Raw genomic sequence first — 25,959 nt, forward strand, 5'->3', positions numbered from 1 at the left:
GAGTAGTAGGTATACGAGATACGGTGGCACAGTGACTTAAGTCGAATACAAGTGCCCAAAATTTGTGTGCATGTTATAATAAGGATTCACTTAAAATAGTATGTGAGTGAACAGAGGGATCAATTGGACAGTGTTCCCGAGCAGTAGCGAGATGTGTGAGGTAAGATACACCGCTGGCGCTTTTAATTTTTCTTATTAATTTGTTTGTTTCACCCTCTGTCTGGTGGGACCCAACGTACTACGTGGAGAGAGGTAAGGTGACTAAGGCTGCATTATTTCTGCACCACTATGGATAGTCTTACCACCAAAGCCACATGACACGATTATGATTGAAATCCCAATGACTCCCACACACACAAAAAAACACGGCATGCTTGTCACACGAATGCAGGAATGTATAAAAGGTTATTTCCCTCTCGTTGAACATAACGGGAGGGTTGTGTAGCTGGTTAGCCTGTTCGCTCATCAAACTTGAGGTCTCGGGTTCGATAACTACACTTGAGCATAATTTGTGCCAGGAGGATTCTTTGACTGGTCAAAATGTTTTCTAGGGTTTGCACGCTTCACACTCTCTCTCCAGTATATATATATATACACGCTGGAGCCTCAACGCTTGTCGTTGCTCTCTTCACACTCTCTCGCCCTCTCCGGCTCGAGCCTCAGCGCTTGTAGTTGCTCTCTTCACACTCTCTCGCCCTCTCCAGATCTAAACAAGACTTCGTTGGCCTCTCTCTCCCCTCACTGCTGCTCAAAGAGCCGGCAGGATCCGTCCGCCGGGAAGGGAAGGAGGCTTAACACTATCGCTGTCGGCGAGGGACTATCGGCGCAGCTGTTCACTTTCCACCCAGCGGCGGCGCGGGAGGGCCTCCAACCCCTTCTTCTTCGCCGTCGTCCCGTCGCCCACCGAACCACGCCCCAAGAACCTTAAGGTATAATTTACTTACTCCACATGCATTGCTCTAGCTGCATGTATACCATGAATCTAGGACGTGGTTCAAAGAGGAAAGGAGTGGGGGAAAGTAGTGGGAAAAGTTGTAGATAGCATGAATCTAGGACGTGGTTCAAAGAGGAAATGAAGGGGGAAAGTTGTATAGCATGAATCTAGGACGTGGTTCAAAGAGGAAAGGAATGGGGGAAAGTTGTGGGGAAAGTTGTATCGCATAAATCTAGGACGTGGTTCAAAGAGGAAAGGAAGGGGCGAAAGTACTAGTTCAAAAAGGAAAGGAAGGGACAAGGCTGTAGAGTTTGAGCAGGACTAGATTTGTTGCGCTCACATAGGGAAAGGTGTCGAAAGATAACAAAACAGGGACCAACACAAATATGCTCCTTGGTTGTTTGTTCTTTGTTGCAACAAACTGTGCATGACCACAGTACATCGGTAGGTGCACATGGTGCTGGTGCGTCCACTGTCCCGTGCAACTCATCAGCTGTTGTTAATCTAAGGCCCTGTTTGGTTAAAAACTCCCTAGTCCCTACCTGCTTGGTTCCAGGGACTAAACATGGACTAGAGCTTATTAAATGACATGCTAAAAGACCATGTTAACCCTAGTAATGAACTAATAGAGACAAGGTGCGATGCGTGGCAGGGGCAACTGTTGGAAAAAGTCCCAAAAAGACTCCCTCGGGGTCTTCTTTCTTTAGTCCCAAATGCCCACTTTTAGTCCCTAAAAGTCCCTCCTGTTTGGTTTAGATGCGACTGACACGGAGTTTTTTTAGTCCCTACACCAAAATGTCCCTGTAAACAAACACCCTCTGATAATGCCGCTGGAAAATTGATGCAATGCCACAGTTAAAAGCAAATTACATGTTTAACGAATTTTATTGTTAATATAATCTCTATGTTAATATTAATCAATGCCACCATTTGAGAAATGCTACTGTCTTGCTTTCTTTCCCATTTAGATAAGGTAGATGCTTCTTTTTGTTGGCTTCTGTGTCATCCACCGTTATTGACCACTAATTGTTTCCTTTGCACCTCTGTGTAAACAGGGTTATCTACTTCACCTCGTTGCCATTCTGACCTTTTGTTGCACTGCACAAAACACTTTTGTTTTAAGAGTGTTTTGTGCAGTTCAACCAAAATGTCACACCGACAACGTTGCTTGATTGCTTGATATTAGTGGAACTGCACAAGAGGAGATCTTACTTCCTATCCGTTAAGGCGAATTCGGTTCAGATCTTCTTCTTGTGAGTTGTTTGAATTCCGCATCATGAGAGGTCAGTACTAGCCTTCTTTGACATGATTCTGCAGTGTGCTTTCATATGTTGTGCTACTTGTACGATAATGTTGCTTGATTTTAGTGAACTGCACAAATGGAGACAAGACTTCCAATCTGTATGTGCACCGTAATATCCCATTGAGGTGAGATAAGGATATTTCACAACTACTGGCCTGTATTTTGCCACTTTCATCAGAAAATTAAGTTTAGTACTATACTTGTGCTCCCTAATTGACATGCCAAATCTTAGATTGAAGGTGAAGCTTGTCTGTTATTGAACCAAGTGATGAAGGGGAAGAACAAGCGGAAGAAAAACAAAAATCAACTCCCGGTGCTGTAATGAAGCACTCGAACTGTGATGACACAAGTAATGATATAGTTTTGCATCTTAATTTATTTCTATGGCTGGAACGAGCAATTGTTTTGCCACTGATTTGATGCCACTCTTAATGTAATATGTAATTCTCTCTACTTGTGCAAACAGGGATCTTCTTTGAAGATACCATATATTTTAGTGGAACTGCACAAGAAGATGTTGGAAACATTAAACTAATCGAGGAGTATATAGTAAGCATGGCCACCACCATAGATAGCAACAGATGGTTCCAAAGAAGTGCTTCATCTGTATGCTCTACACAATAAGCCTCCTGACAAAGGTTGGTACTCACCCACTGATTTCATCCATATGATTGAGCTTTGTCATCTCTATTGGTGTTGTGCTACTGTTTAGATACTGTCATGAAAAAGTGGTATTGTCCTTGAGAAGTGCTTCATCTGTGCTGTTTTAAATATTTCCTTTCCTTTTTTCGAGAAAACAGGGATGTTAGCATTTAGTAGTCCTCTTGTCTTTGCACAACATGATCATCTTCCTCTGAAGAAGAATATGCAGTACGTGAAGTGACTAGTTCCGATTATGCCAGAATGAAGAAGCCCTGTCTATCTTCTCATCAGAAGGAGCAGTTAAAGGATGGTTACATTACTCCCCACAAGACCAAACTAACTTCAGCTCAGAAGGACTGACAAATCTCCATTTTTCTGCTGTGATGCGCGAGTACAATGTTGTTCTAGGATTCTTTCTGGTGAGTTTCATTTTTCTAAAAGTGTGCTCTACATGGACCATGTATGTGCCTGTTGAAACTGTCAATTCATAGTACATTTTGCTTTATACTAATCACTTTTTTGTATTTGTGCAAACAGGGGTGCTCAGCTTGATTTCAATGGGAACTGCACAAAATGTTCATGAATACATCGAATCATTCATTTCCACCACAAGAAAGGAGGTGCCGATAAGTTCAAGGCGTTGCAACATATAAGGGCGAAATCATACAAGCTACGCGCGAATTTGGTTCATTTTGGTGGAACTGCACAAAAAGAACAGCTGGTTTATTTAGCACGAGGTGCCATGTCAATGTCCGAACTGATGGCAAACCCTGCCCATTCCACAATCGTAGGCATTTGATATTTTGGAATCGGACAACCTTGTCAAATTTTGCTCATTGATTTTAGCAAGACATGCGTTTGATATTTTCGAATGGGACGCCCTTTGCTGTCAGCAGCGTCGATCAATTTTTTCTTTATTCTTTAGTTGTGAAGTAAATATTGCCTCTGACATGTGAGTCGCTGAGATGCATAATCATCGATTGTTTTGAATGTTCTCTACGAATTGCCAGGCCTGTGTGTTTAATTGCAATGTACAGAAACGCTACAAAGCTGCTCAAACTCTTTGTACTCCTTCTGTTCCTTTTTACTTCGCACATTGTGAAAGTGCATACTTTTTTGTATAAGATTGGTCAAAGTAGAGATACTTTGACTGCAGACAAAACTTGTATGCACGACTAGAAAGGACCGGAGGGAGTACATGTGAAACTGCTGCAAACGAGGTGATCACCCTGGGAATAATGCTAGTACATACTGTTTTGCATGTTCATCCAATGCCAGTGATACAGGAATTCGAACTAATCGAAATAAATTCATTCATACACGGTCGGATTTCATATAAACATGCCGGATTTCATTACATTTCATACATTCTTCAACTAAAAAGGGGTGCGCTGGAGGTATAATTAATTAACCGAAGCTACCCACCTGTGTCCCGCTGAGCCGAACAGAAGCTTCAGTGACTTAACTGCAGGTGCAGTTGCGTAACTGACATGTGGCCTGTTGGGCCCACGTGCAGTCAGCCAACTGCACCAGCAGTTAAGTAGAAGCATCGTTCTTCTCCAGCGCAGCTCTCCGACTCCACCTCGCCGCCAAGAAGCTAACCGGCCGTCAATGGTCAACCCGCCTAGCTTGGCTTCAACCGGAGGGTAGCAGCGGTGGCCTTACTTGGACCCGAGCGGCGGTGACCTACCGTGTTCTACTCTTCCTCATTTTTTGTGTGGCGCAGCCTCGTTGGCAGCGGGGCGGGGCCTCGGCGGAGCCGGCGATGTCCTCTGTCTCGTTGCCGGCGGGCAGCGCCTCAGCGGAGCGGTGGAAATCCTCCCCCACGTTGCCGGCAGGGTGGGGCCTCGACTGAGCTGGCGATGTCCTCTGCCTCGTTGTTGGCGGGGCGGGGCCTTGGCGGAGCCGGCGGTGTCTTCTGCCTCGTTGTTGGCGCCACGGGGCCTCGGCGGAGCAGGGCCTCATCGACGCCAGCGGAGCTGGGACTCGTCGGAGCCGGCATTGTCCTCTGCCTCGTCCTCGGTCTCGCCAAACAGCGCCTCGCCCGCTTCATCGCCCTCTTTGCTAGCCTCTTTGTAGGTGGCCGCAGCCTCCGCCACCCGCATGCGGTACCGCCAGCGCTCGAGGCGGCCCTTGCGGGCGGAGCGGTACGAGTCGAGCAGCGCCTCCTGCTCCGCCCGCTCCGCGGCGATCTGCTCCTCCGCCTGCAGGTGCTCCTGGAGGAGATGGTGGTTGTAGGCGGCGTCGGCCTGCGCCTCCCGGAACTGCTCCTCACGCATCTGCCTCACCCTGTCCATATATTGGGCACGGACCTTGCCGATGGTCATGGTGCAATGCACCAGCGAGGATGGCGCGGAGGAGGGGGTTGGCGCCGGATCGTCGACTACCATGTTCTCCATTGGGACGTCGTCGTCCTCCGGCTGCCTGCCGGCCAGCCGGTCGGCAGCAATGGCTGCCATCTCCTTGTGGTCCGTCGTCCGCCCATCCCGAAGAGCGCTAGAGCGCGAGGAAGCCATGGTGGGCAGTAGTGGTGTGGACAGGAGAAAGGGAACGGATGCGGATGACTGCGGCTATGGCCGGCGCAACAGTTTATATAGCAATGGTGGGCGGGCGGAGGGACGGACGTGTGGCGCCGGAGTAGCCGCCTCGGCAACCGCATATCATTAATGTGGGCGGCAGATGGACGGACGGCACTTGTGTCGTTTGAAGGCGGAGCAATCGCCTGCACCGGGAAGCGGGGCGGGCGGCGCTGACTGTTTCGGGCGGAAAGCGCGTGCGGGCGAGGAGATGACTTTACTTGGAGAGGATGACAATGGGGACCCACCAGGTCCATAGCCTCACGTACGCAAGTGCCTCCTTATTATATATATATATATATATATATATATCTATATATAACTATAATTTATTTTGCTTCCTCCTGGTTTCCTGACATCACGGTCCCACACCATTGTCAACCTATGTAGTAGTCAATAAAGGAGAGAATTGCACAAGAAGCGGCCGACAGCTGGGACCAAGCAGCTCGAGCAGTATTTGTGTTTTTGAGGTGTGAGCACTGCAGAGTTTTTCGATGTTTAGCCCAGATATTAATTTTTCTCCTCTGAACAACAACGAAAACATCGCTGCAGGTATTAACTGGGCGGGCTGTGGCCCGTCTAGCCCAGGCCAGATATCCAGCCCAGATATTAATTTTTTTTCAAGCTGAAAATGGCTAGCCCAGCTATACTTTTTTTAGGAATACCCAGGCAAGGTCAAGTTGTTATTCTCCGCCCCGCTGGGCTACAAATCTTTCCTTGGAGGGATGCATTACGCTTAACAAGAAAATGGGCTTTAAGAAATAATAAATGTGATGTAATTATAAAAACTGGGCAGTAACTATTAAAAATGCACCAAACACGTGATTACTTTATAAAATATTATTTTTGGATATTGAAAATTTTAATTTCATTAATTGTTGCGAGCACAATGTTTCATTGGATTTTTACGTAATATAAATTTATATTGAAATTGTATTTAATCTGACTAGAAATTTCGGGATAAAAATATTTCGGATCCCATCAAAATGTGGGAAATTTTATTGAATTCTGTTTTGAACGGTTGGTTGAAATGGGCTGTACTTTTAACAAACTGTAAATGGGCTGTAGTAAATTCCATTAGAATTCAAAAATGGGCTACACATTCTTACAAATCTCAAATGGGCTATAAGTTCTCTGCCACACACTTCTGGCCTTACTAAGTTGACGCGTCCCCTAAAAAACAGAGTTGACGCGTATGCAAGGCTTTGTCAACTTATAATCAACACACGGTTCTAGCAGCAGTGGCCGTTGGATGTCCATCCAACGGATGCCGTGCTTCTTCTTCAATCTCGGATATTCTAGCTTCACCCGCCCAAAAAATGATTCCTCCCCCTGACATCTGGGGCGCACCATTTCGGAAGCTGACCTGTGGGCCTACTAAGTTGACGTACCAAGGGCTTTGTCAACTTAGTCAATATAAACGATTCTAGCTGCAGTGACCGTACGATGTCCATCCAACGGCCGTCGTGCTTCTTCAACCTCTGGTCTTCTTGCTCCAGCCGCCCAAAGCAGCGCCGGTCGTGCCGCCTGCTCCTGCCTCCCGTGGTCGGCTGTGCTGCCGCGGAGGCCTCACCGCCCCTACTACTCCCACCGCTGGCCAGGCCATCCGTCCACTCACCCACACCCCCTGTTATTCTGCGGCGACGGCAGCGCAGCCGAACCAGTGAACCCTCGTACTCCTCTCCGCGTGTGCATCCACTGCCACGTCTTCCCCAGCTCCGCGTCATCCCCTTCCTAGGCCTCGCCGTCGTCCACCGCCCTGGTGCTCTCGGTGCGGCGTGGTCAACATGGTCAAGAAACGACTTCCATCGGACGTGGACTGTACGTGGAGAGGCTGACAGCTGGGTCCACGGCAGCCGCAAGGAAGTGCCTCCTTATTACGCGCAAAATAATTATTCCTCCACCTGACAGTGGGGACCCACCGGACGGGTCACCGTATTTCGCAAAAAAATGATTCGCCCCCTGGCTGCTAGGACCCACGAGCTACATCTTCGCACGCAAGGAAGTGCGTCCGAAAAAAAACAATTTGCCCCCCTGACTGCTGGGACCCACCAGTTACATCTTCGCACGCAAGGAAGTGTGTCCGAAAAAAAAACGATTCGCCCCCCGACTGCTGGGACCCACCAGCTACACCTTCGCACGCAAAGAAGTGCGTCCGGGCAAAGAAAATGATTTGCCCCCCTGACTGCTGGGACCCAGCAGCTACACCTTCGCACGCAAGGAAGTGCGTCCGGGCAAAAAAACAAAACGATTCGCCCCTCTGACTGCTGGGACCCACCAGCTACATCTTCGCAGGCAAGGAAGTGCCTGACAGTCGGGACCAACCTGGTCGAAGCGTACGTCGCGTTGTCATTCTGGTCGCGAACGTGTACGTACATACTGGTCGATGTAGAGGCGCGCACGTGTCGTAGTAGAGGCGCGCACGTGTCGTAGTAGAGGCACGCATGTAGCATGTACACGTACGTACAGCGGCCAGGGTGCAAGAAAGAAAATACGGCCACGTATGTGTACATACGGGCAGGGTCTTGAACGCCTACTCGCGCATACGTACGGCCAGGGCTCGTGTACATGGCTGGGTTGGAACGGAGAAACAGTGTCGTCGTCATGTTCATGGGGAGGCAACGGAATGCGTCGTGTTCATGGGGAGGCAACGGAATGCGTCGTGTTCATCGGGAGGCAACGGAATGCGCCGTGTTCATCGGGAGGCAACGGAACGCGTGGGAGCCAACCGGCTGGGTCGGAACGGAATGCGTGGTCGTGTTCATCGAGAAGGCTTGGACGGAACAGGCAATGGAAACGAGGCCTGGCGTACCGCAGAACGGAGGAAACGGACCTCCTACGTTCGGAACGGGGTCCTGTTGATCGGGAGGGGTGTGGCGTACCACAAAACGGAGGAAACGGACCTCCTACGGTCGAAACGGGGGTCCTGTTGATTGGGAGGGGTGTGGCGTACCGCAAAACGGACAAAACGGACCTCCTACGGTCGAAACGGGGGTCCTGTTGATCGGGAGGGGTGTGGCGTACCGCAAAACGGACGAAACAGACCTCCTACGGTCGAAACGGGGGTCCTGTTGATCGGGAGGGGTCTGGCGTACTGCAAAACGGACGAAACGGACCTCGTACAATCGAAACGGGGGTCCTGTTCATCGGGAGGTGTGTGGCGTACCGCAAAACGGGACTCCACGGGATACTGTTCATCTCCACCGTCGACCTTCTCCAGCCTCCACGGGCTACCGTCGACCTCCTCCAGCCTCCACGGTCTCCTGTTCATCCAGCCTCCACCGCACGCTACTCCGCCGGCTACTGTTCAACCACCCCTCCACGGGCAGCCCTCCACCGTCTACTATTCATCCAGCCCTCCACACCACGGGGTCCTGTTCAACCACCCCTCCACGGGCACCCCTCCACCGTCTACTGTTCATCCAGCCCTCCACCACACCACGGGGTCCTGTTCATCCAGAGGCAATGCCACCGTTCACTGTTCATCCAACCCCCCCCCCCGGCAACGCTCACTGTTCATCCAATCGATCGGCTTCAGTTAGCAACAGTAGCGAAGGAATCGCTCGATCGGGTTCAGTTAACAGCCATCGATCGATCGCTCGGGTTCGGTAACGCGTAGCCTGCAGTGCAATCGCTCGGGTTCAGTTAGAGCCCAACGCCTCGCTCGGGTTCAGTTAGAGCCAACGCCTCGCACACACGCGCGTACGTGTACGAGAGAAACGCGCATCGCTCGGTCCCCGACCTCCCACCGTAACCGGGAACTCCCCGAAATTTTCCTCCCCCTCGCTTCTACCACGGTTTTTTCCGTCATGGACGGCCCAAAGAATGTCATGCAGCTGCGTCTCCGGCCCGCCCAGGACGAAAAGCCCATTTTATGTCATGATTTTTTGTCATAGAAGTAGGAGCCCACCACATCTATGATGATACCGGGTTTGTCACAATTATCGTCATAGAAGTGTCATATGTATGACAGAAAAAATTTCGTTCGGCCCAAAATGTCACGGATGTGTCTTTTTTTGTAGTGTAAGCAATAGCCATAGCATCCCACATTGCATATAAGATTGTCATATCCGATCATCTTGGATCATCTTGAGAAACACCGGGAACCATACATATATAGCATACTTGGGATAGAAAGTTTATCCATTTTGCATCTGATAGGTTGTGCACAAGTGTCGTATCCGCCTATAGAGCAATCGTGCTAGCGTCTCTCTTGAGTTGTGCAACACGAGCGTTTTCCGTGGATTCCACATTTTGTGCTCATTCCCTTGGTTGCACGACCCCATTTATCTATCCGTGTGTGTGTTTCCGTGTGCCACATATTGCTATTGGTCTACTTGTTTCACTTGCGAATTTGTGAATCCCTTTCAACATTATTGACTCTTGCTAACATTTTGCATCAAATTTTTGTGCCACTATCCTCACCAAGCTCCACCATAAGCCTTATTTGTGTAGGTGTGAGAAATCGACGAGATCGGTACCAATTGTGCTATTTCCTTGTTACATCATTGAGTGATCATTGAACCATTTTCAACATCGGTCAAGGTACATTTGGTATAAGTTCTTCTCTTTCTCCCACTCATTTGTGCTTGAGTCTTGTGATGGATAAGAAAGGCATTTCATCTCCGGTCTCCGACAACAACGACTGCGTGAACAACTACATCACCAAAGCTTCCATCTTCGAACTAAATGAGCATCGAAAGCCGCACATTCTACCTTGCAAGAGCGCATCGAGAACCTCTCCATCGACATTCATCACTCCGAAGCAAGGCAAAGGGACTACAACGACAACAAGCTTTCCGCACAAAAGGAGGAGCAAGATGCAAGGATGGACGAGATTCGGACCTTATTGATCAACCGTTCTTCCCCTTCATCATCCTCAAGGCGGCGACGTTCAAGTCACAAGTCTTCGGAGCACAAACAAGATGCAAGCGCAAGTCGTCCACGTCCACATCTCCATGGCGACCACCATCACGTTCGTGATCCACGTCATCATGAAGGACAAGTCACCTCAAAGTATCATGTGCACGACGACGACGAACGACATCTACTACGAGCTCAAGTACGACAACGACACCATCAGCATGAAGATGCTCCACAAGCGCAAATGTACAAGTCCGAACAAGCCCTACTTCACGCCAAGTCCAAGCTTCATGAGCAAAAGAGAAGACCGCGAGACGAGCACCACCAAGACGGAGCTACGGCTACCACCACCACTTCGGCATCTTCGCCAAGTGCTATCAAGGCATCTTTGCCTTTGGACGTACGACATCTTCGCCTACTACCCATGAGTACGCCTACAACGACTTCATCAAGTCCAAGGCGACCACCTACAAGTGAGGGCGACACCTCCATCTTCGGAAGCCCCTCAAGGAAGATGGCCGAGCATGGGAAATTCCCTTCGGTCATGGAGACGAGCTACGAGGTGCCACATCATAGGGGCCTCCAACAACAAGACGGTGACAAGAAGGTCGATCAAGGGCCATCCCCTTCGACCACGGCGACGAGCATGAACCTCTTCAACAACACGAAGACGGCACCCATATTGGACTCATACTCCGAGTCAAGCTACGCGAGCGCACATCAGACCTTCTCTTTGGTCTTGGAGGAGAGTGATGATGTGCCATCTTCGGCCTTCATCTACGGCTATGACTACGACATGATTAACCATGGAGACGTTTGCACCTACACCTCTCCGACACCCACATATGACGAGATGTCCCTAGTGCCATGTGAGGAGAGCCACTACCACATGAGTGACATGAGTGACTCCACCATCCGTGACATTGAGAGCATTTCCTATGAGAGGATGAGTGTGACCACCACTAGCCCCACACTTGGGAGCATGCCACACATCCTATGTGAGGTCGAGAGCCATTTGAGTGACTCCACCAACCATACGAGTGAGAGCATCCAAGAGGGAGTGAGTGAGCCACAACACTTAGTGAGTGAGGTAGTTGACACGGCACGTGAGGCCACTATGATTTATAATGACTTAACCTCTACTCCGAGTGTGTTTTCTTTGGTGCTAGGTCTCCTACATGACGACATGCCTATCCTCGACGAGTCCATACCTCTAATGGAGACGACGATGACCATGGTGGATGATGATGCACCCCCCACATGGTTCCATCACAATGAAGATGACCACGACTTGGTCTTCGACACCTCACCTACAACACATGAGCGACACTCCAAAGGTAACATAGGTGATGGTGCTTCTCTTGTCCCACTAGTGGACTATCTCACGAATGATTGCTTGCATGATGTTGATCCACCTATTCCCATGCTTCATGCTAGTGCGACTTCTTCATGTCATGACTTACCAATTTATGATGAATATGATGATGAGCATGTTGAGTTGCCTAGTTGTGATGCTATGCTCCATAGGATATCATGTGAAAATTCTATTGGTCACATCATGTTTGATAATCCATTAACCTTGTCATATGCTATGAGTGAGATCTCCCATATTGCATCTTTTCAATCTCAACATAGTAACTATGCATGCCCCATTAAAATAGATCATATTTGCACTTATGGCATAGATGACGAGATGATGGTCATTGGCTTTTGTTTCTCTTGCGATGATATTGCTATACTTCCTTTGCAAAATTTGTGCAATTCATCTCATATGTCATGCCATGAAAATTATTGTGCATCGCATGATTACATCCCTTGTGTGCACCATATGCATACCATTCCTCACAATGCTCTAGATATTGGGAGTGATGCATTACATCCTTTGAGTCTCCATTATGCAATACATAACTACAAACCTATCATGATGGATGACATGTCACTACTAGGGAAAACCCTAGTAGTAGCGCGGGTTTAATGCCCACTAGTAGCGCGGGCTGCCACGCTACTAATAAGGCACTACAGCTATTACTTAGCAGTAGCGCGTGCGACACGCGCTACTGGTAAGACACATAGCCGCAGCGCTTGTTCTCTCCCGCGCTGCTGCTAATCTAACTAGTAGCAGCGTGTTTACTATCCATCGCTGCTAGTATTCTTTTTTTCATTTTTTTTATTTTTAGTGTATTTATACGCCGTTATACAAATTTTGGTACAATACCAATTATGAGGTTTATATCATTATATCCATAACAGTGTGTCAAATGAAGGTGGATTGGGTTCAAGTGGAGGCAATATGTGGTGCATGTCAAAAGTATACTACTAATCCAAACTTGATCTAGTTTGGACTAGTAGTACTTTCGATGTGCACCACATGTTGCCTCCACTTGAATCTAATCCGCCAGCACAAGCTATTTAATCACCATCATAGTCATTACCACCAACAATATTTATTTAATCACCATAGTCATAGTGTAACACATCATCATCTTCAAACTCATTCTAGCTAGCTAATCACCACCAACACTAGCTGCGGTAGCTATCTAATCACCACCAACACTAGCTAATAATAATCATCATAGTCATTACCACCAACACTAGCTATTTAATCATCATAGTCATAGCGTAGCACATCATCATCTTCAAACTCATTTCTAGCTAGCTAATCACTCCTGCTGCTCTCTCTCACGTAAAATAACATAAAACATGTGTAGCACTCCTCCTTCATCAAGTTGGAGCATGTAGATGAACCTGTCTCCTAATCGTGGGCTGCGCTTCTGATTGTTGGCCCCTAGTACTTCTCTGCACTCCCCCTTCACAATTTTGCTCCAGTCTTTCACTATTAAGCATTCCTCGCTATTAGAAATCTTGAATGCACTAAAGTGCATTGTAGGATATCTTGGCCGTAAGCTAACAATACTCATGGTATCTTTAGTCTCGATCCCATGAGGCACAACATTCATCGGGAGTCCCTGTTGAAGAACATCGTATAGTAACATACTTAGCAATGAAGTTTAGCTTAAAAAATAATGTATGCAAAAGATGCACCGAGGACAAATAGTAAAAATCTTACCATCTTTCCTAAATAGATGTGACCGTAGTTCAGTATGAACACTATTGGTCGCACGTTTTGAGTACTAACATTTCTAAGTGCAGGAAGAAAATTTGTCTTGACAGTATGAAGATCCTCAAGCCATGAAACATAATGACTTATCTCCTCGCGGTTTAGTTCAGCCCCGGGACAGTAGTAGGTCCTGTCTACCAAGTGCTGGACATGTTTGCTTGAACGGAAATAAGCTGACAATAGAAATTAGTTGTCAACTATTTTTGAATAAACAATATCAAAGACATAAATATGGTTGAGAAACTCACATAATGGTATAACTGGAGGCGTCTGCACATGGACCCAGATGTCGATATTACCTTCAATATCATCTTCCGGACGAATATCAAAGGTGATAACCATATCAGGCTCAAATGCATAAGTCTTGCATAGTGCTCACCAAGTTTTGCATCCAAAATAGGTGTAGTCGTCTGCGTTGTATAATTTTGCATGGAAAATACAACCATGCTCGGTCTTCAAGTAAACTTTCTTTACCTCCATAGTATGACTGAAACCTATCTTATCCAAGACAAAAACTCTTGCATGGTAGGGGATACGCTAGTAGAATAGTAAAAAAAATTATAAGTTGAAGCAAATGAAGCAGATGTCATGCTTAATTACGAAAAAAGACTTGTCGTTGTGACTTACTGTATCCACTTCGAAGTTCTCGTCCAGCTTGATGCTGAAGCGCCTATCATCATCTAGGAAGATTCTGTCGCACAGGCCGCGCTCGTCTTCGCAGTATTTGCAAATACCAAAATCCTTTTCTTCGTCAGACATTTCCTATGTTCATAGTTGAAACATTAATTGAAAATCGATCGAAGACAACTACCAGGATACTCAACACATAAATCTGGGGCACTCGATATTTCCTACATATTCTGGCACAAGTCATGCCAAAATTCACGGAAAAATCCGGCATGACCTTTGCTAAAATAGGACATATCGAGCGCCTGAAATTTTGCCGGAACGGAAATGAATCAACATTCCGGCAAAACATAGGCCACTCGGAGGTGTAAACTGCAAACATGACCGGCCACTTGGGCAAGCACATATCCTATTTGAGCAACACAAGATATACATTTCAAAATATCTTATAGGACTCATATTGACATGAGCATTCAATAAACTTGTACCTAATTAGTACCTAGTTCTTACTAACTAATTAGTACCTAGGAACTACTGCCCTAATTACCATCTAATTTGATGAACCTAGGGGTGGAAAGTGGTAGCGGATATTCCAATTATCCAACTTAAAAGTGAAATAAGTGGTCAAATTTTACTCATTTTATTATGCATTACAATAGTGTTTATTCATCATCTAAGAAAACATCCGAGCCGCATCCGTATCCGATTCATTTCCACCCATAGATGAACCCTAACTAATTTGATGCAACTAAAATTTGAAGAACCCTAGCTAGAAGAGGTAGGGGAGGGGGAGGAGCAGGCGTGCTCACCTCGGGTGCCTGCGGCGTCGAGGTCGGGGTCGGGGCTCGGGCGCGCGGTGGAGGGCCGCGTCGAGGTCGGGGTCGGGGGCGGCGTCGAGGTCGGGGGCGGCGTCGAGGTCGGGGTCGGCGTCGGCGTCGAATCCGGGGTCGGGGGCGGCGTCGAGGGTGTGCGGAGAGCGACAGGAGAGCGCGCGGCGGCCGACGGGCGACGGCGGCGGCGACAGCATAGGAGTTGGACTTGGGGGAGGTGGCCGTGGGGAAGAAGGACCGCGCGGTTAAGTCAGAAGTAGCAGTAGCGCGTTCCAGGAAGTGCGCTACTGCTAAGCTAGCTACATCGTTTTCCTCGATACACGCTACTGCTATTCCTCTCTCTTTTTCCCCTTTTTCATTTATTTTTCTTCACATTTTTTTTTCCTTTCACCTTTTTCTATTTCTTTCATTTTCATTTACTTTTCTATTTGCTTTCCATTTAATTTTATTTCCTTTAGCAGTAGCGCATTTCATCGTAAATGCGCTGCTACAAAGCAAGTAGCGGTAGCGCGGTTATACGTAGATCGCTACTACTATGTGTAGCCTATCGGCTAAGCCGTGGGAATTTTAGTAGTAGCGCTTTTATCTTCAGGCGCGCTACTGCTACAATTGTATCTGTAGCGCCGTTTACACCAGCGCGCTACTGCTACTTAGCACCAGCGTGCTTTTTTAACACTCGCTACAGCTAAAGTTCTGTGTATAAGGTTTCCCTAGTAGTGTGTTTCTATATCACGCGTCTCACCTATTTGAGCATTGGATATTTGGTGCTAACCAACACAAGCACGTGCGCATCATGATGGATGATGTGTACATATACCACGCACACATAATTTTCCTCTTGTCTTTGTTTTGTGTAGGTACTCATGCATACTCGTCAACCTCACAATCTCACGAGTTGACGAAACGAGCTCTTGAGATCAACGATGATTTGGGATCCCGTGGATTATCATTCCCACCATTCCCTTCGCGCAACGACTACGCGCATCTCTTTTACTTGGCTCTCACACGGCTATGGGCTATATATCACTTGTTACCTTATGCCCATATTATTGTGTTCACTTTGATTGTTATGCCTATTCACATGATGTTGCCATGCAATTGCGACCCTTGCTTGCATCTACCCATGATTCACAATTATGATACTCCAATGTGTATTTGCATGCTTGGTGGAGATCCTTGTTACTATTACCATGTTTTCCTTGTGCCACATGCTATTGATGCTTGTTGTGTTGGGAGAGTGATGTCCCATTGCTATTTACATATGGCCTCTCGCCAATACATTGATGCTACTTTCCTCACATCTTGCTTTCATGCTTGTGCTATGTCATGTGAATTATTCATGCCCACTATTTGCACACATGACATGCTTGCCATGATTCCTTCTAGTATATTGCATCTTCACACTACTAGCTTGCTTGACTTGATCACTAAGATTACTTGATTGGTTGCATCACCCATGTTCCATTTTTACTCGCTTTCTTGGGTTGATGACATATATGTTCATGCCTCTCACATGGTACATCTTGTCCATTATCGCTTGCCTCCAATTGTTGCATCTATGCTTATTGATCTTGGAGACTTGGACACTTTACTTGTGATGCATGCTTGCTTGATTGCGCCTATTGTATTTGGTTGTTCTCGCATCATATGCCTCCATACTATGAAATGCTCCCTTGTCCTTTCTTATGATGAGCATGATGCATACACTTGTTGGGTATCTTACCACACGAATGATAGGTTTTGCACTTCCGCTAACCTCATTTGCTTTTCCGAGTGTTTGTCATGTTCTTTCGTTTTGAAGGATTCACAAGGTGGTACCATTACGAGACAACTTGGCCATGTGAAAGCGTACACGATGTGCGACTCCAACATTTTTGACATTCTCATAAAGGTGAACTCCTTCCCTTTGAGCCATCCTCAAATACACATATTGGATGGGTCATTCTTTCATTGTTGTTTCCTTCTTGTTGTCTACATGATTCATCTCGCGAACGGAGGAGCGGCATTGGAGATTGGCTCTATGGACCTTTACATTGAGGAGCGCTCGGACTCATGCCACGACATCGAGCATTGGTACATCAACACTCCTTTAACACATTGCACCAACACATACATATTTGTTGATTGTGCTTCCTCATGTCATGCTCGATGGACATATCATACTCACCACAAATTTCCACCCTATGCATGGATTGACTCTCATTATGCTTGTCTTGTTGCACCTATTTCCATGTCATCCATGATATATGAGCTTGTGCATTTCCTTAGCAAATTTGTTGTGATCTTCCTTGATGGCATATTCATACATAATGATCACATTGCCTACCATCAATTGCATGATAACATAATCATATTGAGCATCCATTGCCATATTCATGCTATTGATAAACCGTCTCACTATGACATCATTTTGCACCGAGGTTGCATTGATCATATTCACGACACATTTGTGTGCACAATGATTGCATTTGCCAACATGAATGCTTTACATGTCATTTTACATCATTTGGACAAGCATCTTGTGCCTTGCTATGAACAACTCCATTGGACGACATTATCCTTACTTGATGGAGACCTTTTGTGTGCTAACCATTGTATTTCCAAGTGGCGTTTGTGTTTGCTATTTTTGCATGTATACCACTCCAGCGACACCTTGGAGTACTTGGATTGCGCCATGGTTTCAACTCCGTCCAACTACAAGTTCGTCCCCGACAACTGTTTCCATGGTGATGAGGATCACGATCCGAGGTCGGATCTTTCCCAAGGGGGAGGAGATGATGCGGAGCATCCCACGTTCATCCCCGTGTACACTCCGACTATTCTCCAAACCCCAAGAGGACATATGACGAGACCTCAAATACACGCCATTGGACACAAGTTGAACTCGCTCCTCTCCGAACCTTCACTTTCTACATGTGAGACATGGCTACTACCTCCAACATGTGTGCTATGCATGATCAGGTACTTAGAGCAAAGCCACGGAGCCACCACATCCAACGGACGAGCTAGCGAGGACGCCAAGTACAAGGACCAAGAGAAGGAGCTGCTCGGAAGCTTCAGCCACCGGACGACCGGACAACGCCGGACGTCCGACGCCTGGACACTCAGCTAGCCAGAAGAGCCAACCGACGAAAGCTACAGCGACCGGACAACCGGCAAGTACCGGACGTCCGACACACTCCAGGCCCCGGACATCCGAAGACTTCCGGACGTCCGGACCATCCCGAGCCTCCAGACATCCGACACCCACCGCACGTCTGACACCTGTCTGCGCACAGAGATCGGGCCCGAGGCCCATGTACCCCTTCGCCCTCATTTACCCCTTCGTGGCTCTAGACTATAAATAGACCTTCCCCTCATCCTTTCTAGGGTTAGCATTGGTTTAGCTCATACGTGAGATAGAGCTTTGCTCATCCATACGGATCTACTCCACGAGAGAGACCGCGGCCCCTCTTCGGAGAAGATCCACGTTGGATTCAAGATCTCCTTGCGGAGAAGACCATCTTCAAGACCTCCTCACGGAGAAGAACCGGTTACCTCTTGTATCGTCCCTTGTTGATTGTGGGTCATGTATCTCTTTGTGTTCCGAGGATCTAGCTTATGTGTGACTACATCTCGTTGGTTTGAGTGATTCTCTCGTGTTTCCCCTCGTGTTCTTCGTGTTCATCGTTGGGATCCGCTCCTTTCGTGAAAGATCGGCCTACACCGGGTTAGCCCCGTATCAGGCGGCCACGTCTCTGATGAACGTCGACCAACAAGGACGGCGAGCAGCGCCGGCAGTGTGCAATGCTTAGATAAGTGCCCTTTACCTGTTTGTTGAAATGCCCAGGAGAAAAAGGAAAAATGGAAAAAAGATGACACTCAAGTCATTGACAGGTGGGACCCTCTTCCAACTCAGCAAATTGCCCACCTAAGCACGCCACATCAGCCTGACAAGCGGACCCCACCTATCGGTTTCGCTGTTTTCGCAACTAAATTCCAGCATCAGTGTTTCGTGTTACGCATTAGGCGCATTTCTGGTGGTTTTTTGTGCCCTGGCTTGAATGTGGTACCAAGTCCCCCCCCCCCCAATCATCCATTGCTCTAGCTGCAGGAGGAGAGGGTGGGCTCGCGTTTCTCTCCCAGCTAGTCCACAGGTGTAGGGTGTCTCTTTGTCCCATAGCCCTAGCTTGGTGAGGTTGGCACTACATCGGTTAATGCAATTTGGTGAGGTTGGCATTTTGCTAGTTTGGCGACGAAGTTCTCTTGGTCCTAGGTGGCTCCGTTGAGCTAATGACCTCGTCTACTCGTTGTTCACTTGGTGTGGGAGGGCTTTTAGGGTTTCATATGTTTGGTGGTTGTTGCCTTTCTTGACAGTACCGGCAAATGGGGCAAGTTGGTGCTGGAGCAAGGGTGGGGGTGGGCGACATCGGCAAGTGGAACAAGTTGGTGCCGGACCAAGGGTAGTGGCCCGACGGTAGTGGATCTAGCATTCTTCCCCGGTAATGGTGTCGGGATGCGCCCAATCCGGATCTAGATAGGCATGAGAAACGTCATTGCTGACACGCCACATCATCATGTGTCTATTCCGTGTGTCTGGTCTTCGGCTCACAACAACCTTCAAGGTTATGACACACGTCTGAATCTTAGTTCGCTGGAGTTTGTCTCTTCTCCTAGTGAACATCACGACAACGTTGGTGATTAACGGTGGTTTTAAACTCGGTTGTTTGCAGGGATCAGAGGGACTCTTTTATACTCCCTCTATAAAGTAGTGATCTAAACGCTCTCATAATTCTGTACGGAGGGAGTACCAATTATATTTTTCATAATTTATCAAAATAATTAGAGATAAAAATTGGGGTCGTGCGTACCTACCACCATGGGTAGCAAATTATTTCTCTTTCTTTCTACAAAGTTTTTCTGGACGCATGTCCTGTCTCGGCCTATCCGGAAGTTTTTGCATATGTACTCCTATTCTATTTATTGTTTTTTTAGACGACCTTGTTTATTGGCTAATATAATGTGTGTGGGTTTTCTCTAGAAGAAATCCGTTTTCAAAAGGCACAAAAAACGGATCGACGTGGAAAAGAATTGAATCAGATCAAACCAACAACAAGTGCAACCGGCAGCTAGCTTTGTACGAGCTGGTGCTCCGGACTAGTCCGTCCCCACGTAGGGTGACGGTTGGCGTGTCTTGTCCGGCGATTGCGGAGGCGATCGTGATCTGGCAAGGCGAAACCTAGGGTTCCTCGATCCCTCATCCTGTTCCCGGTCTCGTGCGAGTCCTTCTCCCTCCCTTCCCATCCACGAAAGGCCTTCTGCGCGTTCCCCTAGGGTGCATGGTCGTAATACACTTTAAACCCTAGGAGGTGCGGGGGTGTGGGGGTGGAGGAGGAGTCATGGAGGGGGTCGCTGGGCTGTTCAAGGGGTTGAAGCTCTCGGATGAGGAGAAGAAGGGAGTCAGGATCAGGATCTCGGCCAAGGAGAAGGGGAAGGAGGTGGCGGCTCAGGCGGTCGGGAAGGTGATGTCGGAGAAGCTGGCGCATCCGGATGCGATCTGCCTCACGCTGGGGAAGATCCGGTGCCCAATCAAGGGGATTGACTGCAAGGAGATAGGGGTAAACCAATTCTTGTTCACGTTTCATCAGGAGACGGGGAAGAGGAAGGCGCTGGATAATGGTCCCTGGATGTTCGATAAAGATCTGGTTGTGGTGGAAGACTATGTGCCTAGTAAAAGGCCGGAGGACTACCAATTCAATAATATTCCGATCTGGGTTAGGGTCTTTGATTTGCCCCTGGGTATGATGAATGAGGAAGCTGCTGAAGATATCGGAAATCTAATAGGTCGCTTTGAGGAGGCAGATACTGGAGCTGATGGTAACGCAATAGGCAAGTACCTGAGGATTAAGGTGCGTATGCGTATTGATAAACCCATTATGAGGGGGTTCACTTTGAGTGATGAGTCATATGGGGAGGAGATGCATGACAAGCAGATGGTAGTAGCGGGGAAGGAGGAGGAAGAGGAGGAGAGAGGATGGTGTAGATTTGAATATGAATTTCTCCCGAACTTTTGTTACACGTGCGGTGTGATCGGACACGGGGAGAAGGAGTGCTCGATCAAATGTGGGAAGGGAGGTAAACAACAGTTTGGGAGGTGGCTCAAAGCCGACATGGGGCAGAGAAGGGGTTATGCAGAGGAGGGACTGTGGAGGAGTGGTAGTCGTAGCTCAGGTAGAGGAAGGAACTTTGGATTCAGTAAATCGGGAGAAAGGTCGGGGAGCGGCAGTGACAGTTTATCATGGCGCAAAAGTGATTCGCGGTCTGGAGAGGGAAGACGGGAGGCTAAAGAGAAAGGGGAGGAGGTGACTAGTCCGCCAAAGAATGCCACTGTCCCCAAACAAGGAGGAGAACCGAAGAAGCTGGACTTTCAGGAGAGGGTTACAACTACGAAGATGGGTGAGACGGGGAAGAATGAGGGAGCTGGAGGGTCACTAACCGGAGATGTCAGGGGTACCATCAATATACCTGGCGTGAAGGAGAAGGACGCTCAGGTCAAGGTGGGGGAGAGGAGGAGACTGTGCCGTTGGAGGGTGTGAGTAGCAGGAATCCGGAGGGTAAGAGGTATAAGAAGAAGGGTAGAGATAAGGTGAGGCCAGAGGGCAATGTTGCAATGGAGGTGGTTCTAGGTCAGAAGAGAGGGGGAGTAGATGAGGAGCAGGAGAAGGCGGGGAAGAAGAGTAGAGTGGAGGGAGGAAAAGAAAAGATGGAAGGGAGTCAATATGCTCAGAGGGAGGAATCTCATGAATTTACATCGGCCGGGTTGCAAGAGCAGCCCCGCCGGGAGCAATGAAAATTGTTGGATGGAACTGTCGGGGACTCAGGAATGGCCCGGCAGTTCATAGCCTCCTAGATTTGGGGAGGGAGGAGGATCCCGACATTGTGTTCTTGGCGGAGACAAAACTGACAGAGAAGGAACTGGAGAGATTCAGGTGGACTCTTGGTCTTGCCCACTTGGTAGTCTGGAACCCGGAGGGGAGAAGTAGAGGAGTGGCACTTTTTTGGAAGAGGGGTGTTGATGTGACATTGCGATCATATGGAAGGCGACATGTTGATGCAGATGTGGTGGAGGAGGATGGTAGGGTGTGGCGTTTAACGAGTGTCTATGGAGAGTCAGACGCGGAAAGGAAAGTGGAGACGTGGAGAGTAATGAGACTGCTAGCTCAACAGCATCAAGCTGGGAGACCGTGGCTTTGTTTGGGTGACTTTAATGAAATCTTATCATCAGATGAAAAAATCGGGGGTGCTACTAGACCGCAGCGGCACATGGATCGTTTCAGAGAAGCTTTGGAGGCCTGCCAGTTATGTGACATCAGTTACGAAGGTGACAAGTACACGTGGAGGAACCACAGTAAGGATATTGACTCGTACATCTGTGAGCGGTTGGACAGGGCCACGGCAAATGCGTTATGGTGTGAATGGTTCCCTGAGTTCACAGTAATCAATGGAGCTCCTCGGCATTCAGATCACCGACCAGTCATTGTTAGCACACAAGGAGGAGGTAGGAGGATGGCGGGAGGCGACCGAGGCTTTTGCTTTGAAGCCTGGTGGTTGAAAGAGGAGGGTTGTAGTGCGGAGGTGCAAGGGGCGTGGGAGCAGGGCTGTCGGGAGGGAAGTAGAGATGTAGCTTCTGCTATGCGGTGTGTGGCTGGGAGAATGAGGAAGTGGGGTAAGGAAGTGGCGGGGAGTTGGAGAGTCGCCTGAAGAAAGCGCGTCGGAGCCTGGAGAGCTGCATGAGGGCTCCAGTGTCTGAGGAAAAAATAATAGAGGAGGCGAGGTTGAGATGCACTGTGGAGGACCTAGAAGAAAAGAAGAACACCAAAGCAAAACAGTTATCACATGTCTCATGGCTGAGAGATGGGAACAGGTGCACGCGATATTTTATGGCAGTGGCGTCGGCGAAGAAGAAAGCTAACAGAATTAAGATGTTAAGGAGGGATGATGGGACGGAAGTGAAGGAAGGAGAAGGGCTTAATAACTATGTGTGCTCTTTTTTTCAGGACCTTTTTACGTCCACTGGTGGTCACCGCATGGATGAACTTCTGTCAAAGGTGCAACCACGCGTTACCGAGGCTATGAAAGGCATCCTTGAAGCGGAAGTAACCCGAGAGGAGGTTAAAGCAGCGCTTGATCACATAGGAGATCTCAAGGCACCGGGGCCGGATGGCATGCCCTCAATTGTATACAAGAGACACTGGCATTTCATGGGCGAGAAGGTTGTAGATGAAGTGATCTCGGTCCTCAAGGGGGGCCCGATGCCGGATGGATGGAATGATACTGTCGTGGTACTCATCCCAAAAGTGAAGAATCCGAGTAGAATCAAGGATCTAAGACCCATCAGTCTGTGCAATGTAGTATACTAGTTATGTTCCAAGGTGATCGCGAACAGGTTGAAGCTAGTGCTCCCGGATATTATATCGGACAACCAAAGCGCTTTTGTTCCTGGTCGTCTCATCACCGACAACGTACTCATTGCTTATGAATTGTCGCATGTCTTACTGAATAAGAGGAAAGGGGGGATGGTATTGCGGCGGTGAAGGCGGACATGGGCAAGGCCTATGACAGAGTTGAATGGGATTTCCTGCGGGCAATGCTTCTCAAGTTGGGGTTCGGCACTCGATGGGTCGACCTAGTGATGAACTGTGTTACCACTGTGCGTTATCAAATCAAGATCAATGGAGAGTTAACAGAGCAGTTTACTCCCACCCGAGGGTTACGTCAGGGCGACCCATCCTCGCCGTATCTCTTTGTCATATGCGCGGAGGGGCTGTCGGCATTGTTACATGTTGCGGAAGAAACTGGCCGAATAGGGGGTTTGAAAAATTTGCCCAACTGCACCGGTAGTCTCACACCTACTGTTTGCAGATGATTCTGTCTTACTGCTCAAGGCGAAGAGGGAGGAGGCAGAGGCGTTGAGGGAAATTCTAGACCTCTATGAAAGTTGCTCGGGGCAATGCATAAACTTAGAAAAGTCGGCGATCATGTTCAGTCCAAACACCAGCGCTGAAGCAAAGAATGAAGTGAAGAACGCCTTGTAGATCCCGAGCGAAACTTGGAACGAAAAATATCTTGGTCTGCCTGTTCACGTTGGTAAATCGAGAAAGAAGGCGTTTGCGTTTGTCAAGAACGCGATCTCGGGAAAGATCTATGGTTGGAAGGAGAGATTGATTGCGAAAACGGGGAAGGAAACGCTAGTCACTGCGGTGGCCCAGGCTATACCCACGTTCGCTATGTCATGCTTCTACCTGACCAATACCTTCTGTGAGGAGCTTAGTTCACTGATTGGGAACTATTGGTGGAGTCAGCAAGATAAGGAACACACGACCCACTGGATAGGATGGAATAAACTGACGATGCCAAAGGCACAAGGAGGCCTCGGTTTCAGAGATATGCACGCGTTCAATGTCGCCATGCTGTCCCGTCAGGTATGGAGGCTAATACAACACCCGAACTCGCTGTGTGCACAGATCTTGAGAGCTCGGTACTACCCAGATAGACAGCTTCTAGAAGCTCAACCAGCTGCGGGCATCTCCTATGCTTGGCGTAGCTTGCTCCATGGTGTCCAACTTGTCAGAGAAGGCGTCATTTGGAGGATCGGGGATGGTACAAGTGTTAACATATGGTCCGACCCTTGGATACCTAGGCCCTGGTCGAGAACAGTTATCGCGCCACGTGGTCAGTGCCTTCTGCAGCAAGTAAGTGAACTCATTGATCCATATACAGGCTCTTGGGATGAGCAGCTTGTGAGAGACACCTTTTGGCATGATGATGTGGCACATATCCTCCGTATCCCTCTTAGAGATGGAGTCCAAGATTTCATGGCATGGCAGTATGTCAATAAAGGGGTGGAGGAGGGATGGAGGAGCGGGGGCGAGCTTTATGGTCCCTGGAAATCTGAATAGTACCCGCGATGACTCCTGGAAACGAATCTGGAGGTTACCTTGTCCCAGAAATATCCAGATGTTCACGTGGAGGATCAAACACGAGTCCCTGGCGCTTCGTACCACGGTCGCTCGGAGAGGCATTCCGATAGAAGATACTAAGTGCATGTTCTGTAGCAGAGGAGAGGAGGATGGGGCGCACCTGTTTACCAAGTGCAAGGCTGTTAAGGAGGTGTGGCGAGACTTGGCCATGGAAAAGGAAAGAAATGATCAGGAGAAGATCGAGGGCGTGCATGCAATGCTTGACTATATTTGGGCTAGATGAAAAGAAGAGATTGCATATCCTCACCTTTTGGTGGCTGTGGTGGGCCAATAGGAACAAGGTGAGAGAAGGGGAGCTGCCGCTCTCACCAGCGGAACTGGCACGACGGACGAGGAGCAGCGTCCTTGAGTTTGGCGAGATCTTCTGTAAAAAAGCCGACAAGATGTCCCCAGACAAGTGGTACCCCCCGGCTCCGGGCGTTTACAAAATTAACGTGGACGGCTCGTTTGTGCTGGGCCAGGAGCATGCTGGATGGGGGGTCGCCGTGAGGCTGGCGGACGGCTCGTTGGTGCATGCACGGGCCGGAAGACAGGAGCATACGGCGGATGCGTTCGCTGCTGAAGTGATAGCCATGTCCAAAGCCATCACCATTGCGGCAGATCTTGGCATGGTAAGAGTGGAGTTCGAGACGGATTCACAACTCCTGTCGGAAGCATTGGATATGCACCGGGTGGACTCATCAGCGTACGCAGCAGCTATAGAGGACATGAAATACCAACTGAGGTTGTGGTTCTCTTCTTTTTCCATTTCAGTTTGTAGACGCAGTGCGAACACGGTGGCCCATGAGCTCGCCAATATTGGCCACCTGTGTGAACCAAACCACTTTTTAGAGTGGGAATCTGATGTACCAGCCCGTGTGGGCGAGTGTGTTGTGGACGATATGCCTCACCACAGTTAAGTAATGAAAGCTATGCTTTCCTCAAAACAAAAAAACAACAAGTGCAACCGGGAGCCCTAGATCGCTACCAAGCAATCAGTTTGGTGAGCTACCTACACAAATTTGCAATAAAAAAAAGGGAGCCCTAGATCGCTGACAGGCACGCACC

At 48.4% G+C, this 25,959-nt stretch overlaps 1 protein-coding gene across 1 annotated transcript; it reads left to right on the forward strand.

The window, feature by feature from the left end:
- Positions 1-23,474: 23,474 nt before the first annotated feature.
- On the forward strand, positions 23,475-23,967 carry LOC120968662 (secreted RxLR effector protein 78-like). The gene is made up of 2 exons (XM_040395593.1): positions 23,475-23,742; positions 23,795-23,967. The coding sequence occupies exons 1-2, from the start codon at positions 23,475-23,477 to the stop codon at positions 23,965-23,967; spliced, it is 441 nt and encodes a 146-aa protein (XP_040251527.1).
- Positions 23,968-25,959: the final 1,992 nt, after the last annotated feature.

Source organism: Aegilops tauschii, chromosome 7 (assembly GCF_002575655.3).
Source record: "Aegilops tauschii subsp. strangulata cultivar AL8/78 chromosome 7, Aet v6.0, whole genome shotgun sequence".
Classification (NCBI taxonomy): Eukaryota; Viridiplantae; Streptophyta; class Magnoliopsida; order Poales; family Poaceae; genus Aegilops; species Aegilops tauschii.

Coding starts and splice junctions, on each gene's coding strand:
- LOC120968662 (XM_040395593.1), top strand. CDS start 23,475: ATGGGCAAGGCCTATGACAGAGTTGAATGGGATTTCCTGCGGGCAATG. Junction 23,743..23,794: donor AGAAACTGGCCGAATAGGGG/GTTTGAAAAATT, acceptor TACTGTTTGCAG/ATGATTCTGTCTTACTGCTC.